This window comes from Schistocerca cancellata, chromosome 2 (assembly GCF_023864275.1).
Source record: "Schistocerca cancellata isolate TAMUIC-IGC-003103 chromosome 2, iqSchCanc2.1, whole genome shotgun sequence".
Classification (NCBI taxonomy): Eukaryota; Metazoa; Arthropoda; class Insecta; order Orthoptera; family Acrididae; genus Schistocerca; species Schistocerca cancellata.
Genome location: NC_064627.1, coordinates 769064931 through 769081318, shown reverse-complemented (window position 1 = coordinate 769081318; position 16388 = coordinate 769064931). Strand labels below are relative to the sequence as shown.

General features: G+C 43.5%; 1 protein-coding gene across 1 annotated transcript in view; it reads right to left on the bottom strand.

The window, feature by feature from the left end:
- The window catches only part of LOC126158410 (bone morphogenetic protein 8B-like), a 151609-nt gene that overhangs the window by 16601 nt on the left and 118620 nt on the right, over positions 1-16388 (bottom strand). Inside the window, exon 5 of the mRNA XM_049916441.1 lies at positions 12632-12857. Within this exon, the coding sequence (XP_049772398.1) occupies positions 12632-12857 (226 nt within the window). The remainder of the gene's footprint in view (positions 1-12631; positions 12858-16388) is intronic.

The window sequence follows — 16388 nt, the reverse complement described above, 5'->3', positions numbered from 1 at the left end:
GCGCTCCGCGTTCAAATCTAGTCTTTCTTTTTCCCTTTTGCTGTTGCGAAAGTATATGAAGTCAGTGATACCAGTATTTTTGTGACATCGGGAAATACAATGGAATTATTTACAAAGTAAATCAACATTACAAATATTATTAAAATTAAATTTTATCGTAACAAAACTTATGTAACTAACAGTAATCGAACATGATTAACATGTGTATTCTAGTGCGTACGTCTGTTTCTTTGATTTTTACTTTTACACTAAAAGAGAACTATTGTATTCCGCAACGTGATAGTTATCATAAAATTTTCAAAGCATAAAAAGTTGAAGCAACACCAACAACTTGCGAAGGCACGCATGCCACGGACATATTCTGTGATGTGGATATCATTAGGGAAAGCAACTTCATTAATGTTCTAAATACCACGCTGTCTGGCGTAATTTAGCGGGAAACCAAGCATATCAATGCATTTTCCCGAAAACTGGAGCCTGCAGTTGAGTACGGATCCAGGCGTATATTTTATTAATGACATCGTTGCTCCCTGTGATTGCTGTTTGCTGCACTATGAGAATAGGGCACTTTCCCAATGTTCGAATGTAATTCTTCTCCCGTCAGAAAAGGAAACGTCGTGAGGTTGACAGAATGGCATACACATTGTCGGAATCAGTTTTAATGAGCACGTCGATAATCCGACTTCATCGACAACCGTGCTGTCGTATGAGGAGGGATAGCTTTGCCAGTCACATGAGGCGGACCTACACCGGGAATACCGACTTGAGACTCTCACGGAGGTAATCCACAAACTCACCACAAGACTATACAGAAACTCCCAGACATTCGCAGAACCCGTTTATTCTGAATCTGGGGAACTACGACCACAACCATAGATGGAAACATAAAAGACCAAAAGACATACTTGCAAGGACATAACATCTATGGCCAAGCTTACGCAAACATAACGGCACAGGCGAGCCCCTGTTAATCAGACGCATTTACTGGATATCCAGCTGAAATACACTGCCGAATAACTGGCACCACACAGGGAAGCCGTACCGTACACTGCATGCAAACAAGCTCCACACATCCCCCACACAGTGAGATGATCTATGGCCGATCTCCCACTACTGTATAACGATCTTGATTGTTTCAGGAAAGTAGCAGCCGCAGCAACTGGGACACATCGCCATCGCCTGTCACGGTAATGATGCATGATACCTATACTAACAAATCCAACCTTGCATGAACTATCGCAGCTAGTAAGCCACTACTGCTCTTACTACCCATCCCACTGTCGCAGAGGTTTTTTTCCCACGGCACGAGCCATGGCACTTTTTTCCCTCTGCTCTTCAAATCGCTACCCTCACTCGCGTTTCGTCCACTATCTGTCACCTGATGGACCGTGTTAATGCGTAGCCTTACCCAGACGCACGGACAGCATCACAGCCCAGCATCCTGTGATCCACCTACTAGATAACTAACATGTTTACGGAGGTGACAGTAGAACTTTTGGTTTGGTCACCACGTTGGTGCGGGCGTGGAGGGGCTCCATCTCATTTTTAAAGCCAATGCAATCAGAAGATACTGCCTTATACGTCACATATTCTGATACTCGCAAACTCATTCACCAAAACCTATAGATGAATTATTTATGAATACGTCGGCCGTGGTGCTCTAGCGGTCAAGCGTGCGCCTGGTACCAGAATCTCGGTGGCACCACGGATTTTTCAGTCTTCGTTTGAACCGGGTCTTCCCCTCTCAACGATGCGAGGAATCGCCAGAAACAGCACGAGTTTCGGATTCTACATTAAACTGTAGGTTTCCTTTTCCCTGTTGGATAACTGGGGTAGGTTAGGGACACGCAAGTCGCCAAACTGACGTCCAATGGAAAGACTTGCATCAGGCAATTGAGTCAGACCAAATTATTGTTATTATCTACATATATAAAATTAAGTTTGTACAGAATCCACAGAGCGTGATTACTACTCACATTTGTTCCGCTTTTTACGTAGAGCGCCGGCCGCGGTGGTCTCGCGGTTCTAGGCGCGCAGTCCGGAACCGCGCGGCTGCTACGGTCGCAGGTTCGAATCCTGCCTCGGGCATGGATGTGTGTGATGTCCTTAGGTTAGTTAGGTTTAAGTAGTTCTAAGTTCTAGGGGACTGATGACCTCAGATGTTAAGTCCCATAGTGCTCAGAGCCATTTGAACCATTTTTACGTAGAGTCTTAAAACTTTGTTCAAGAGTTGACGATAGATTTCTTTGTTTCAATTGGGCGACAGCTATTTCTGTAACTTTCTAAACTCAAAACTATAATATTCTCTTGCTAGAGATGTGATTAATACTGATTCATCCGTACTTATAACTAAATTAGGATTTAACTCAGGAGTTATAGTGAAAATTTGAAGTTAAAATAATGTTGCTGTTTGCAATAATTCGTCATATTGAAGCTTGTCATTGGTGCTAATTTATTTGATGTCACGACACTGCCAAATTCTGTGTTCTGCCCTCGAATGAATTGCGCCAGGTGTTTCAGGCTTGGAATTCAAAAATTTTGACAGGAATGAGCTGCTACAGCAATTGCCCACTGTCTCAACGATCGTGCAGTAGTCACGTGTCCTTCATTTAGTTCATTATAACCGATGTTTTTGGTACGTCTGCAACTGTGTCATTCGTGATTTCAATAATGAAAACCTGCAACAGTTACTTATTGTTTCGCGCTTAGCACAACGCTTTTCGAGACTTTATTCTCATTTTCAAGTGCATTTGTTTACATAAATATTTTTTGTGACGTTTGCAAGTGTGATTTTCTGCCTCAGTTTGTCTAAGAAAAACACCACCTCTAACATTAACGTATAAACATTCCAAGATTCATTTTTATCCGATACTGCGATTACAACATAACCTCAAGAAGACGATTACAGTGCAAGAGAGGTAGAAAATCACATACGCAAACGTCACAAAATATATTTATGTAAACAATTGCCCTTGAAAATGACAATAAATTCTTGAAACGCTTAGTGCTAAGTATAAAAATATAAGTAACTGATGCAGTTTTTCATTACTTAGAACACATGCCCGTTATTTATAGCTTCTGTAAAACGATCGAACACGCACGAATCTTTCATTTTATGTTTATCTCATCTACATCTACATCTATACTCCGCGAGCCACCTTACGGTGTGTGGCGGAGGGTACTTATTGTACCACTATCTGATCCCCCCTTCCCTGTTCCATTCACGAATTGTGCGTGGGAAGAACGACTGCTTGTAAGTCTCCGTATTTGCTCTAATTTCTCGGATCTTTTCGTTGTGATCATTACGCGAGATGTATGTGGGCGGTAGTAATATGTTGCCCATCTCTTCCCGGAATGTGCTCTCTCGTAATTTCGATAATAAACCTCTCCGTATTGCGTAACGCCTTTCTTGAAGTGTCCGCCACTGGAGCTTGTTCAGCATCTCCGTAACGCTCTCGCGCTGACTAAATGTCCCCATGACGAATCGCGCTGCTTTTCGCTGGATCATGTCTATCTCTTCTATTAATCCAACCTGGTAAGGGTCCCATACTGATGAGCAATACTCAAGAATCGGACGAACAAGCGTTTTGTAAGCTACTTCTTTCGTCGATGAGTCACATTTTCTTAGAATTCTTCCTATGAATCTCAACCTGGCGCCTGCTTTTCCCACTATTTGTTTTATGTGATCATTCCACTTCAGATCGCTCCGGATAGTAACTCCTAAGTATTTTACGGTCGTTACCGCTTCCAATGATTTACCACCTATGGCATAATCGTACTGGAATGGATTTCTGCCCCTATGTATGCGCATTATATTACATTTATCTACGTTTAGGGAAAGCTGCCAGCTGTCGCACCATGCATTAATCCTCTGCAGGTCTTCCTGGAGTACGTACGAGTCTTCTGATGTTGCTACTTTCTTGTAGACAACCGTGTCATCTGCAAATAGCCTCACGGAGCTACCGATGTTGTCAACTAAGTCATTTATGTATATTGTAAACAATAAAGGTCCTATCACGCTTCCTTGCGGTACTCCCGAAATTACCTCTACATCTGCAGATTTTGAACCGTTAAGAATGACATGTTGAGTTCTTTCTTCTAGGAAATCCTGAATCCAATCACAAACCTGGTCCGATATTCCGTAAGCTCGTATTTTTTTCATTAAACGTAAGTGCGGAACCGTATCAAATGCCTTCCTGAAGTCCAGGAATACGGCATCAATCTGCTCGCCAGTGTCTACGGCACTGTGAATTTCTTGGGCAAATAGGGCGAGCTGAGTTTCACATGATCTCTGTTTGCGGAATCCATGTTGGTTATGATGAAGGAGATTTGTATTATCTAAGAACGTCATAATACGAGAACACAAAACATGTTCCATTATTCTACAACAGATTGACGTAAGCGAAATAGGCCTATAATTATTCGCATCTGATTTATGACCCTTCTTGAAAATGGGAACGACCTGCGCTTTCTTCCAGTCGCTAGGTACTTTACGTTCTTCCAGCGATCTACGATAAATTGCTGATAGAAAGGGGGCAAGTTCTTTAGCATAATCACTGTAGAATCTTAAGGGTATCTCGTCTGGTCCGGATGCTTTTCCGCTACTAAGTGATAGCAGTTGTTTTTCAATTCCGATATCGTTTATTTCAATATTTTCCATTTTGGCGTCCGTGCGACGGCTGAAGTCAGGGACCGTGTTACGATTTTCCGCAGTGAAACAGTTTCGGAACACTGAATTCAGTATTTCTGCCTTTCTTCGGTCGTCCTCTGTTTCGGTGCCATCGTGGTCAACGAGTGACTGAATAGGGGATTTAGATCCGCTTACCGATTTTACATATGACCAAAACTTTTTAGGGTTCTTGTTTAGATTGTTTGCCAATGTTTTATGTTCGAATTCGTTGAATGCTTCTCTCATTGCTCTCTTTACGCTCTTTTTCGCTTCGTTCAGCTTTTCCTTATCAGCTATGATTCGACTACTCTTAAACCTATGATGAAGCTTTCTTTGTTTCCGTAGTACCTTTCGTACATGATTGTTATACCACGGTGGATCTTTCCCCTCGCTTTGGACCTTAGTCGGTACGAACTTATCTAAGGCGTACTGGACGATGTTTCTGAATTTTTTCCATTTTTGTTCCACATCCTCTTCCTCAGAAATGAACGTTTGATGGTGGTCACTCAGATATTCTGCGATTTGTGCCCTATCACTCTTGTTAAGCAAATATATTTTCCTTCCTTTCTTGGCATTTCTTATTACACTTGTAGTCATTGATGCAACCACTGACTTATGATCACTGATACCCTCTTCTACATTCACGGAGTCCTCTGCTTGTCACATGATCCTCCCTCGCTATAGCTATTTTGTACTTGTGAGCTTGCACACTCGTTCACAGCCCAGTACGAATTAACAATTTCGGAAAAACTGTAACTAACATTTTTTGTTTGCCTACGAAGAAGCCAGTGGCAAATTTAGTTCTTAAGTCCAACAACACCTAAACCAGTCAACAGAACAGCATCATAATGTGTGTACAACAACCATAACATTTGAAAAGCTTACAAAAGATATCTATCATCAGTTTTTGGACAAAATTTTCTGACCTTCCATAACAATGGGTCGGTCTCCGTACATTATTGGCTAGTGGGATCGGCAAAGTTTATGTAGTGTAAAAGATCAAACCAAAAACTGATGTTTTTCAGATACTGCTTTACATGTGGTTATACGTGGTCCAGTCATATTAATGTGACCTCGGCCTACGTTCGATGTCAACGTGCAATAACCACTCACAGTCGACAGGTGGCAGCACTAGCAGTGGAGTTATATAAAGCGCGTCGAGGGGACGCGGAAAACAGTGGAGTCGTCGTATTGCGGAAACGGAGCAATTTATCAGACGTCCAAAAGGGCATGATCATTGGCTTTCGGGCCAAGAGTAGAAGCATTTCCGAAACGACTGAGCTTGTAAAATTGTTTGCGTGCCGCCGTGCTTGGCAAAACGGCGCTGTCCAAAACCAGCGCTATGGCAACTGAGGTGCACCACGGGCCATAGCTGACAGGGGTAAATGACGGCTGTGGAGATGTGTACGGGCGAATACACGTGCAGCTGTCTAGTAACTGCCTGCCCAGATGAACCAAGGGGCTATCCACAGGGTCTCTTCAACGACCGTATGGACCTCCCGCAGCAGGAGGCTGGCGCTGATGACCTCGATGTTGAGCGCCCATAAACCCCAACAGCAGGAGGCTTGTTCATGCACCCGTGCTGACTGCTGTTCATCGGCGACAAACGCTGGAATTTGCACGCCATCACCGCAACTGGACGTCCACTGAGTGTCGACAAGTGGCCTTTACAGATGAATCAACGTTTTAAGCTCTGTCAGACTGAAAGCAAACACACTGCCACAATCGTCGGAAGGGTCCAGGCCGGAGGAGGGGGCGTTGTGGTATGGAAAATGTTTTCGTGGCATTCCCTAGCTGATCTCGTCATTCAGGAAGGCACAGTGGATCAACACAAGTATGCATCTATACTTGGGGACGACGTCCACCCTTCATGCCGGTTGTTTTACCTCGGCACGATGACATCTACCAGCAAGACAATGCAAAGTGTCACACAGCTTGCAGTGTATGTGCGTTGTTCGAAGAGCACCGGGATGAGTTTACTGTACTCGCCTAGCCACCAAAGTCGCAGTATTTATACCCAGTAAAGAATCTGTGGGACAACCGCAACTGGGACGTAGATCGTCAACCGACAAATGTAGCGCATCTGGCAGTTCAGTCGGCGTGGCGCCATGTCCTTGTCGGTACCTTCCTGAACTTGATTCAATCTCTTCCTGCACGTCTAGCAGCGGTCCGCCCTGCAAAAAGTGGTTATTCAGGTTTTCGACTGGTGGTCACATTAATGTGACTGAGCAGCATATAGGTTTGTGATGACAAAACCTAATTTTAATAATATTTGAAATGCTGATTATTTTGTAAATATCAGTAATTGCATTGTATTTCTCGATGTTAGTGTTTATCGCCCCGTCGACAACGGGGTCATTAGAGACAGAGCACAACCTCGGATTGGGGAAGGACGGAGAAAGAAAGCGGCCGTGGCCTTTCGATGGAACCACCCCGCCGGCCGTGGTGGCCGAGCGGTTCTAGGCGCTTAAGTCCGGAACCGCATGACTGCTACGGTCGCAGATTCGAATCCTGCCTCGGGCATGGATGTGTGTGATGTCCTTAGGTTAGTTAGGTTTAAGTAGTTCTAAGTTCTAGGGGACTGATGACCTCAGATGTTAAGTCCCATAGTGCTCAGAGCCATTTGAACCATTTTTTTGGAACCACCCCGACATTGCCTTAAGCGACTTAGGGAAATCAGAGAGAACCTAAATCACAATGGCCAGACGCGTGTTTAAACAGTCGTCCTCCCAAATGCGAGACCAGTATGCTAACCACAGCGCAACCCCGCTCCGTGTATTTAAAACAAAAATATTGATGATGTCACTGATGTCGCATACTTACACAATAACAAAAGGAGAAGAATAACAACACAAGCTTGGATTTGAACACGAAGCTCAAAAACTTGAACTTGCGCTGTTAGGCACTATGCTACCAAATCAGTTGGTATAACGCCACGCGCGAAAACTGTTACAGTTGCATCAAAATTTTGACTGTCGTTTTCTCGGAAACTATTGAGTGTTAGTACCTGAGACAAACGAAGTGTCCATTTATTTTCGCCCCTCTTTCAACAAGCGAAGTTTTGCCTCTGTCAGAGAGCGAACTATTGTTGATCCTTGTAAGATGAGTATCAAGAAACTGCCGACGTAACTCCACAGCGATGCCTGGAACATGGAGTTCTTGCCATAGTTATGCACCAGAAACATATCTCAACCATTTCCTACGGGCCCCAAGTTTTGGTTTTGACAAACTAATACACTATTGAAATTAATCAACATGCCCTGTATCCCTCAGGACGACTACGATGTAATTAGGCATGTTCAAGTAAGATTAACCAGTACTGATTCTGTGGAAACATAGTGTTTCATCTTCTGTGATTTTGAGACTTTTTTAATTATCCTGTTCTGTCTTCCTGTAACTATATTAATGCTGAGCTTTTCGGTGAAATTGTAGGATGCTAGTCGGGGATTACATCGCACTGGGATTGGAATGATGATAGTATCGGGTGGCCGACACTCCCCAATGCGACTTCGAGTTACAAAAGTGCTTAAAACAACTCTAAAAGATCTTCAGTTACACATATTTGGCGTGTGTTAGGTGTGCAGGGGCAATTTCAAAAGGGAAATAATTACGGGAGAAATGATTTACGTTTCAACTCGAAATGTTTAATTTATTTCATCAACCTTATTTATGTGGGCCTCAACTTTTTAGCTAAGCAAGAGCCGATGAGCGGTTGACTCAGGAGACAAATTGATGAGTGCAGTAATTTTCTTGGAAGCGTTATTAAGCATTCGTATAATCTCCAAGATGAAATGAAGTTACAGTTGTGCACTTAGTCAGATCCGGCAACAAGTGCCGTAAGATTTAAAACAGCAGTCTCTTTTAATTACATCTCGATAATTCACATGTGAATGTTGTGATAGCGTAGAGGGGTCGTTAATGTGAAACAGCAGACAAGTAAACTACAAGCAAAATGAGCCAACTGCGAGATACTGCACAGTAATTAAGCCCATGCTCGCCTAGGGTAACCTCTTCGTGTTATTTTGGTTCTTCGCTGTCTTAAGTTGTCTGAAAATTGACAAGGTCATTCATCGGGCGCTTTTTGCTGTTATTGACAAAGTATCACCATCAGTTATATTGTAATGTTTACGAATGGGCGATACTTTCCATCTCATTTTGTTTTTATAAAGTGAATGACTGTTTTGTTTAAGACTGACATATTCAACACATTACTGTCTGCATTTTTGTTCCTTGTATCGCATTATCATCGCAACTGCTTCTCCATTCATGTTATCAGAATCTCGAATCGAACTTTGCACTGCAATGATTCACTTGTTCATTATTCTTGCAGTTTGTGAATCCTAGTTTTAGCCTTTGAGAAAAATTTTCTTTTACAGTTTGCTTTTGTGATTTGAAACTATATGCTATTGACAGAATATGAAATTTGATTACCAAACGGGAACATCCACAAAAAGTGTTATGCTGTCTTTTCATTTGTGTTATTATTACACATGGTGTCAATGCAAGCTTTTATAAGGAAAACTGTTTTCAATTATATAATATTAAAATGAATGTTATTTACTCATAATGTTAATATTGTCTGGTGGTACTAAAAATGCAAGTTACTTCCAGTGAATGAGTTTTTTAGTCTGTGGTGTGCTGAAGGCGGAAAGACAAAAATATTTACAACAGCTATAGAAGAGCAGAACCGTCGAAACCATTATCCGTGCTCTTTACTTAATGATGTTTGAGTTGAAGTCAGACATCTGGATATTATTCGGAACTACGTTTTAGGAGGAAATATAGTTACAGAAATGCGAATAAAACTCATTGACCTCTATTAGGTATTTCTGCTCCTAGACAATGCAGTTGTAGCCGGCGACACAGTGGCTTCGAATGACGAGCTCCCCCCAGTTCCGGTCAGCTGAAGATTCATATGTGACCCTCGATTTACTTCCTGGTCTCATTGAGAATTATTCTGGTAGTTGTATATTTTCTTGACATTTAGATTAAGTATTCTGAATTACTCTCACATAAGGATTGACATAAAGGTAGCAAATTTATGATTTTAAGACGAGGAAGCTCGTTCCAGCAGACTTTACATCTTACGGCGTCATTACGTTGCGAATTATCTCTCTTAGCCATCATTGGAACAATAGGGGAGCTCTGTCTGACGCAGTTTAACGCTAGCTTAGCGTAAAGTGATCGCCCTTCAAGTGGAAAACTGTGTTAGTTTCGGTTCTGATTTCGCTGGTTCCTGTTCTGTACTCGTAAAAGAGCCGGTAGCAGGCAGGCCAGAATAGAAATGCTTAAGACAACTTCTCCCCTGTAAGTTTTGTTGGTACCTTGATTCCGCGCCCTGTACATTTAAATGCGAATAACCTCTTGAACTGCATACTTGTTAGTGCGAGATTTTCTGCTTCTGCAATTATATTGACTTAGTTGTGCAACCGAATGATTTCTTAACTGGATTTTGTTACATATCTGCTCCTGCTGCTACTTTTGTATACTTTTGTGTTAGTCCTGTAACACTACTTCAGTTTCACTATGGTGAACTGAACGTGGTCACATGCCGTTTCGAAGCTGGAAGTGCGTATAAACATGATAATTCCTGATTATTTGGAATACTTTGTTTCATTAAAAAAGATTTATTTCGTAAAGTTATTGTGATCAGTTGTAATTCATTTGTTTTAGAACGGTGCATATTAAATAGCGTTTTTTTATTCGTTTGTTGAACACAGCACATAAGCATAAGAGATAAATAAATCAGCAGCAGTTAGTCTCCCACATAATAACAACCTCACAATGTTGGCATAGCTTTTAGACTTCACACCTATAGGCAATATGTTGGTAGCACTTCGTCTCCTTCATATTATCCTGTGTTAAGAGACAGTAAAGCGGTGAAGTTAAACATAACAATGAGGCGAAGAGTCTCGCGAATTGTTCAACCGACTGTACGTCGTAGACACCTACTTGGGAGCTGGCAGTTGCAATTTTAACTATTATCTTACTGTGGATATAATTTTATGCTCCAGCTCTAATTCAGTTACATTTTTAACTCATCCTGTTTTGACACGTGTAGAGTTTTATATACTGAGCTGACAAAAGTAATTTGATAGCGATAAGTACATATGCAGATAGTCGTAGTATCACGTACTCAAGGTATACATTGACGGAATTGTTGTTTGTACTCAGGTGATTCATGAAAAAATGTGTACGACGCCATTATGGCCGCATGACGGGAATGAACCTACTTTGAACGCAGATTGGTAGTTGGAGCTAGATGCATGGGACACTCCATTTCGGGAATCGTTACGGAATTCAATATTCCGAGGTTCGCAGCTTCAAGAGTGTCCCGAGAACACCAAATTTCAGGCATTACCTCTCACCACGGACAACGCAGTGGCCGATAACCTTCCCTTAACGACCGGGAGCGGCTACGTATGCGTAGAGTTGTCGGTGCTAACGACAAGCAACACTATTTGAAATAACCGCAGAAATCAATGTGAGACGTACAACGAACGTATTATTTAGGACACTGCGGTGAAATTTGGTGTTAATGGACCATGGCAGCAGACGACCGACGCGAATACGTTTACGAACAGCACGAGATCGCCTGCAGCCCCTCTTCTGCACTATTGACCATTTCGTTTGGACTCTAGACGACTTGAAAACCGTGGCCTATTCAGATGAGTCCTGATATGAGATGGTAAGAGCTGATGGTAGAGTTCGAGTGTGGCGCAGCTCCACGAAGCCATGAACGCAGCCGGCCGCTGTGACCGAGCGGTTCTAGGTGCTTCAGTCCGGAACCGCGCTGCTGCTGCGGTCGCAGGATCGAATCCTGCCTCGGGCATGGATGTTTGTGATGTCTTTAGGTTACTTAGGTTTAAGTAGTTCCAAGTCTAGGGGACTGATGACCTCAGATGTAAGTCCCATAGTGCTTAGAGCCATTTGAACCATGAACGCAAGTTGTCAACGCGCTACTGTGCAAGCCGGTAGTGGCTCCGTAATGGTGCGGGCTTTTTTTTTTTTACGTGGAATGCACTGTGTACTGGTTATGTTCGGATACTTGGTGACAATTTGCAGCCATTTATGATCTTCCTGATCCCACACAATGGCGGAATTTTTATGGATGACAATTCGCTATGTCACTTGGCCACAGTTGTTCGTGATTGGTGTGAAGAACATTTCGAATGAGTGATGTGGCCACCCGAATCGCCCGACATGAATCCCATCGAACAATCGAGAGGTCAGTTCGTGTATAAATCCTGCCTCGATAATACCTTCGCGATTCTGCCCGGCTAAGAGGCAGCGTGGCTCAGTATTTCTGCAGGGGCTTCCAACGACTAGTTCAGTCCATGGCGTGTCGAGTTGCTGCACTACGCTGGACAAAAGGAGCTCCGACACAGTGTTAGGTCTCCCATGACTTTTATCATCTCATTGTACGACTTATAAGCTGGCTTTGTTGCACGCCTTCTTAAACCGTGCTTACAATCCGCAACGCCTAACGGCGAAGCCCTTCAGCTGTTTGTGGTGCAGCTGTAAGCAAAGTGTGCTAACGGCGGCCCTAGACCACTGGCCATGAGTATTCATTACAGTATTATAATGGTTTTATCTCTTACGACGATGCCAATCATAAGCAAAAATTTTGTTTGCTGCACTTACTAGGTCTGAGGAGGCGGGTATGTTATTTGTCAGATGCTGCTCAGATGATTTGAATCAACACTACTACTTATACGTTGTAATCTATCTTACTCATAAATATGAACGTCTTTTCTTTTTTAGATTAATCTGACGATATTCGTAATGATCTAAACGTGTAATTGAATTAAGTAAAGAAATTTGCAATCAGAGTGTGTTAGTTTCAATAATCTTTGTTGGTGACTAGTCGTAGGGGAAAACTGAGGAGATATTGATAGCGTTCACTGATGCATTAAAAACTATGGAAGAAACATAGTAAATACTTTTTAATGATTGTCGCACCCTTTGGGGGAGAGAATCCACGAGTTCCAGCCGATGCGCTCAAAGTCTACGTAGAGAGGATGCCTGGCGCACTCTGCAGGCCCGACGGTGGCGTTGGCCGGCCTGGCCGCGGGCAGCGTGCCGTCCTCCACAGAGCGCCGACGCCGACGCCGCAGCCGCTGCTCCGCCGTGGTCTCCTCTTCTGCCCCACTCACGTCCTCTGTCTCTTCGTAGTCGTACACTCCGCCTGAGGACAAGTGTCCACGACGCACATTAACGCTCTTGTTGTCTGTAAAAATCATTCTACGAAAAAGTGCAGTGTGTACAATTAAAAACCCGCTGCTCTATGTGGCAATAGTCACTGTCAAAGTCGCTTTCATGGGGGTTAAGCCGTCCAAACGTTTGCAGCCGATTGCGGAGAAGGCGTGATCGAGTGATCTCTCGCGTTTGCCATTTAAATGCTGTAATAAATCTGTGGACAATACGAATCTTTTTTACACTGCCTAACATGGTCGGATGTCACTGTAATTTCGTACCCGTATGCAACATCAGCGGGTATGTAAATGAGCAGAACTGAATTTCCATGTAACAGATAGACCGACCAAAAGGGTTCGTGTTTAGCATTCTTATCAGGGCTGGTACGTTACATAAGGGATGTGAACAGCGTCAGATGTTGAGTGAATATTGCGAATGTTACAGAGATGCCGCGTACTCGCACCAGGCAGCTTTATCAGCAGCAGTTTGAAAGGGGCCGCATTGCAGGTCTCCATTTGGCCTCTTGGTCGAATCGTCCACTGTTTAGATTTGTGGGGCATTTGGAAGTGACAGTGGCCCGATGTTGGGCTGCATGCGAACGTGAGGGTTAGTGTACTCGTTGTCAATGTTCCGGTCGACCACGTGTGCGCACCACAAGAGAGATTCACCATATTGTGCACCAGACACATCGTAACCCCTGCCGTCCGAGAACAAACACTGGTTCCCTGCAACATTAGGTGTTATCCCACACCATTGCTCGGAGACAGTAAGCAGACAGACTACGGAATTACAATCCCACGCTTAGGCTGCCATGAACACCACAAATCACAGCACAAACGCCTGCGCTTTGAGGGGTGCCGTGGCCGGGAAGCGCTAACTGGCGTTGCATTGTGCTTAACGACGAATAGCGATTCTGCATTAGCCCGGGTGACCATACTCGACGAATGTGGAGGCGAACTGGGAAGAAGTCTCATTCTTTCAGCATTCTGAGGCGCGCAGCGGTGTTAATCGTGACATGGTGGTGCGGAAAGCTATCGGGTATGTCTCCGGGTCGCGGCTGGTAGTGGCTCGGGAACTCTGACGCCAGAGCAGTACGTCACGGACATCCTGCGACCTCATGTGTTACCTCTCATGTGACAGTATTGTGGTGCCATTTTTCGACAGGACAATTCTTGTCCACACATGGCATGTATCTCTATGAACTGTCTGCGTGACGTTGATGTACTCCTGTGGCCAGCAAGATTCCAGATCTCTTCCCAGTAGAACATGGATGGGACCAGCTTGGACGTCAACTCTGTCCCAGGATATCAAGGAAGAGACGCAACAGTTGTGGGCCAGCTTGCGTCAGGGAGGTATATAACGGCTTTCTGACACCCTTCCCAAACGAATCAGTGCATGCATTTTTCACAGACACCAAGTTCTGTGTTAATTTTACTCGATTCTGTAATCACCGAAATAACATCATATACGCTCTCATTTCGTGAAGCTTTAATTCGTTTCTTTCCCCCCTTCTGGGTGCTTCACTTTTTCGTCAGGCAGTGCATTACATAAACATGCCATTTCTCGTTGATACTTTCTGTAGTTACCTTGTCATTCGACAGTATTCTAACTGAGCATTGTCACTGAAATGTATATCGTTACTCGTCGGTCCTGATCATTTCGCTTGCAATGTGGACGAACCACGTGGCTCTATAACTTTTAACTTCGAATCGTTATTTCTGAAAATGACGCTTATTAGTCAACGTATTGTACTCTTAGACTACATTTCATTAAGAGCCAAACGTGAAACGATTCCCTGTAGCGGAGCAACGACCGTGTACGACGGGCAGCCTGAATTCGGTTTTTAGGCTATTCTCCACGCTCACTTCGGCAAATACTCGGCTGGTCCCCAATATCAGCCTATGAAAATTGAATACAAAAACAGTTATAATGTGATAACACACAGAACAAAATTATATTATTTACAGACAGAGGACGCAAACGATTTCCCTCCTCTAGATTACCTGGCATCACAACGTTAAAATAAAAACAAGATTGACAAATCATGAAAGCAGCGGATCCTGTTCGACAGGATGACCGCTAGGAAAGAGAGAGAGAGGGGGGGGGGGAGGGGGGGAGCTAGGGAGGGACTACATTTAGCCTTATTTGGTAAACATTTATTCTTGCTTCGACACGTAGAAACAATAGTGTCATTAGTATAATAGCTTTCTCAATACATTTAATACGAAACGTGAACTATCTTCTCTGTTGCGTCTGCGGAGACGCTGTACATGTTGGATAATTATAATTGTAGAAGACTTGACTTTCAAAAAAAAAAAGTTAAATGTGTGTGAATTCCTAAGGGACCAAATTGCTGATGTCATGGGTCTCTAGACTTATACACTACTTAAACTAACTTATGCTACGAACAACACACACACACCACACACACACACACACACACACACACACACACACATGCCCGAGGGAGGACTCGAACCTCAGGCGAGAGGGGCCACGCAATCCGTGACATGGCGCCTCTAACCGCACGGCCACTCCGCACGGCCCTACAAAATCAGTAGTCGGAAATTAGAATGATAGTACACTTATCTTCGCTTACGAGAGTCAGCAGAAGCGAAACTAATGAATTTGCCAACACCATTTCCTTACCCTATCTTTTTCGTGTCGTAGTGTGCTACTATGTACAGTGTAACACCGCAAGATGCTTTAGGATGTGTGGTGGACGGTATATCCTGTGCCGCTATCATTTCTCATGTTCTTTTGTTTAATGATTCGCGGGGAGAACGACTGTCCGGAAGCATCCCTATGAGCCCGAATTACTCTGATTTTGCCTTTACTCTAAGAGACTACCAATTTTTAAGTTTTAGAAAAGTGATATGTCAGTTGCGATACCAGACTATTGTATTTGTTTTTTAACCTGTGGTGTAGTTGTCCACTACAGTAGACAGCTGTTATTGTCACTTTTTGGCGTTTTTAATCAACCCTGAGGCTGCAGATGCACGCAGGACACAGCACCTGTACGGAGAATATACTGAAGTGGACTACATGCAATTGCAGCAGCCTCAGACCTGATTAAAAGCGCCAAAGAAGCGACATTAACAGCCGTCCGTGGCAGTGGACACCTGCTCCACACGGTTAAGTTAATTAAAGTTAGTGTGATACTTTTAAAATACACTCGTGTGCAAAACGTACGGTCGAACGTAACTTTCACATGATGTGTCACTGCCAAGTAACACAGTTCGATAAGATTTGGAATATACAGAGAAAGAACTGCTGCAGTATAGCACAAAAGGTAACAAAGAAACGCAAGTTGAGGAGAACAGAAATGACACTTTCATTCAAAGACGATAATTACAATGTATCACCGTGATTTAAGGATGATCTTCTGGTCTCTACAAAAGATGGGACATGATTCTTAATAGGGTGTGTGATCACCACGGACGCCAGTGCACGCTCTGCAACGCGCTCCCATGCTGGGCACAAGGTTGGTAAGGAGTTCTTGTGGTAGGCCGTTCCATTCCTC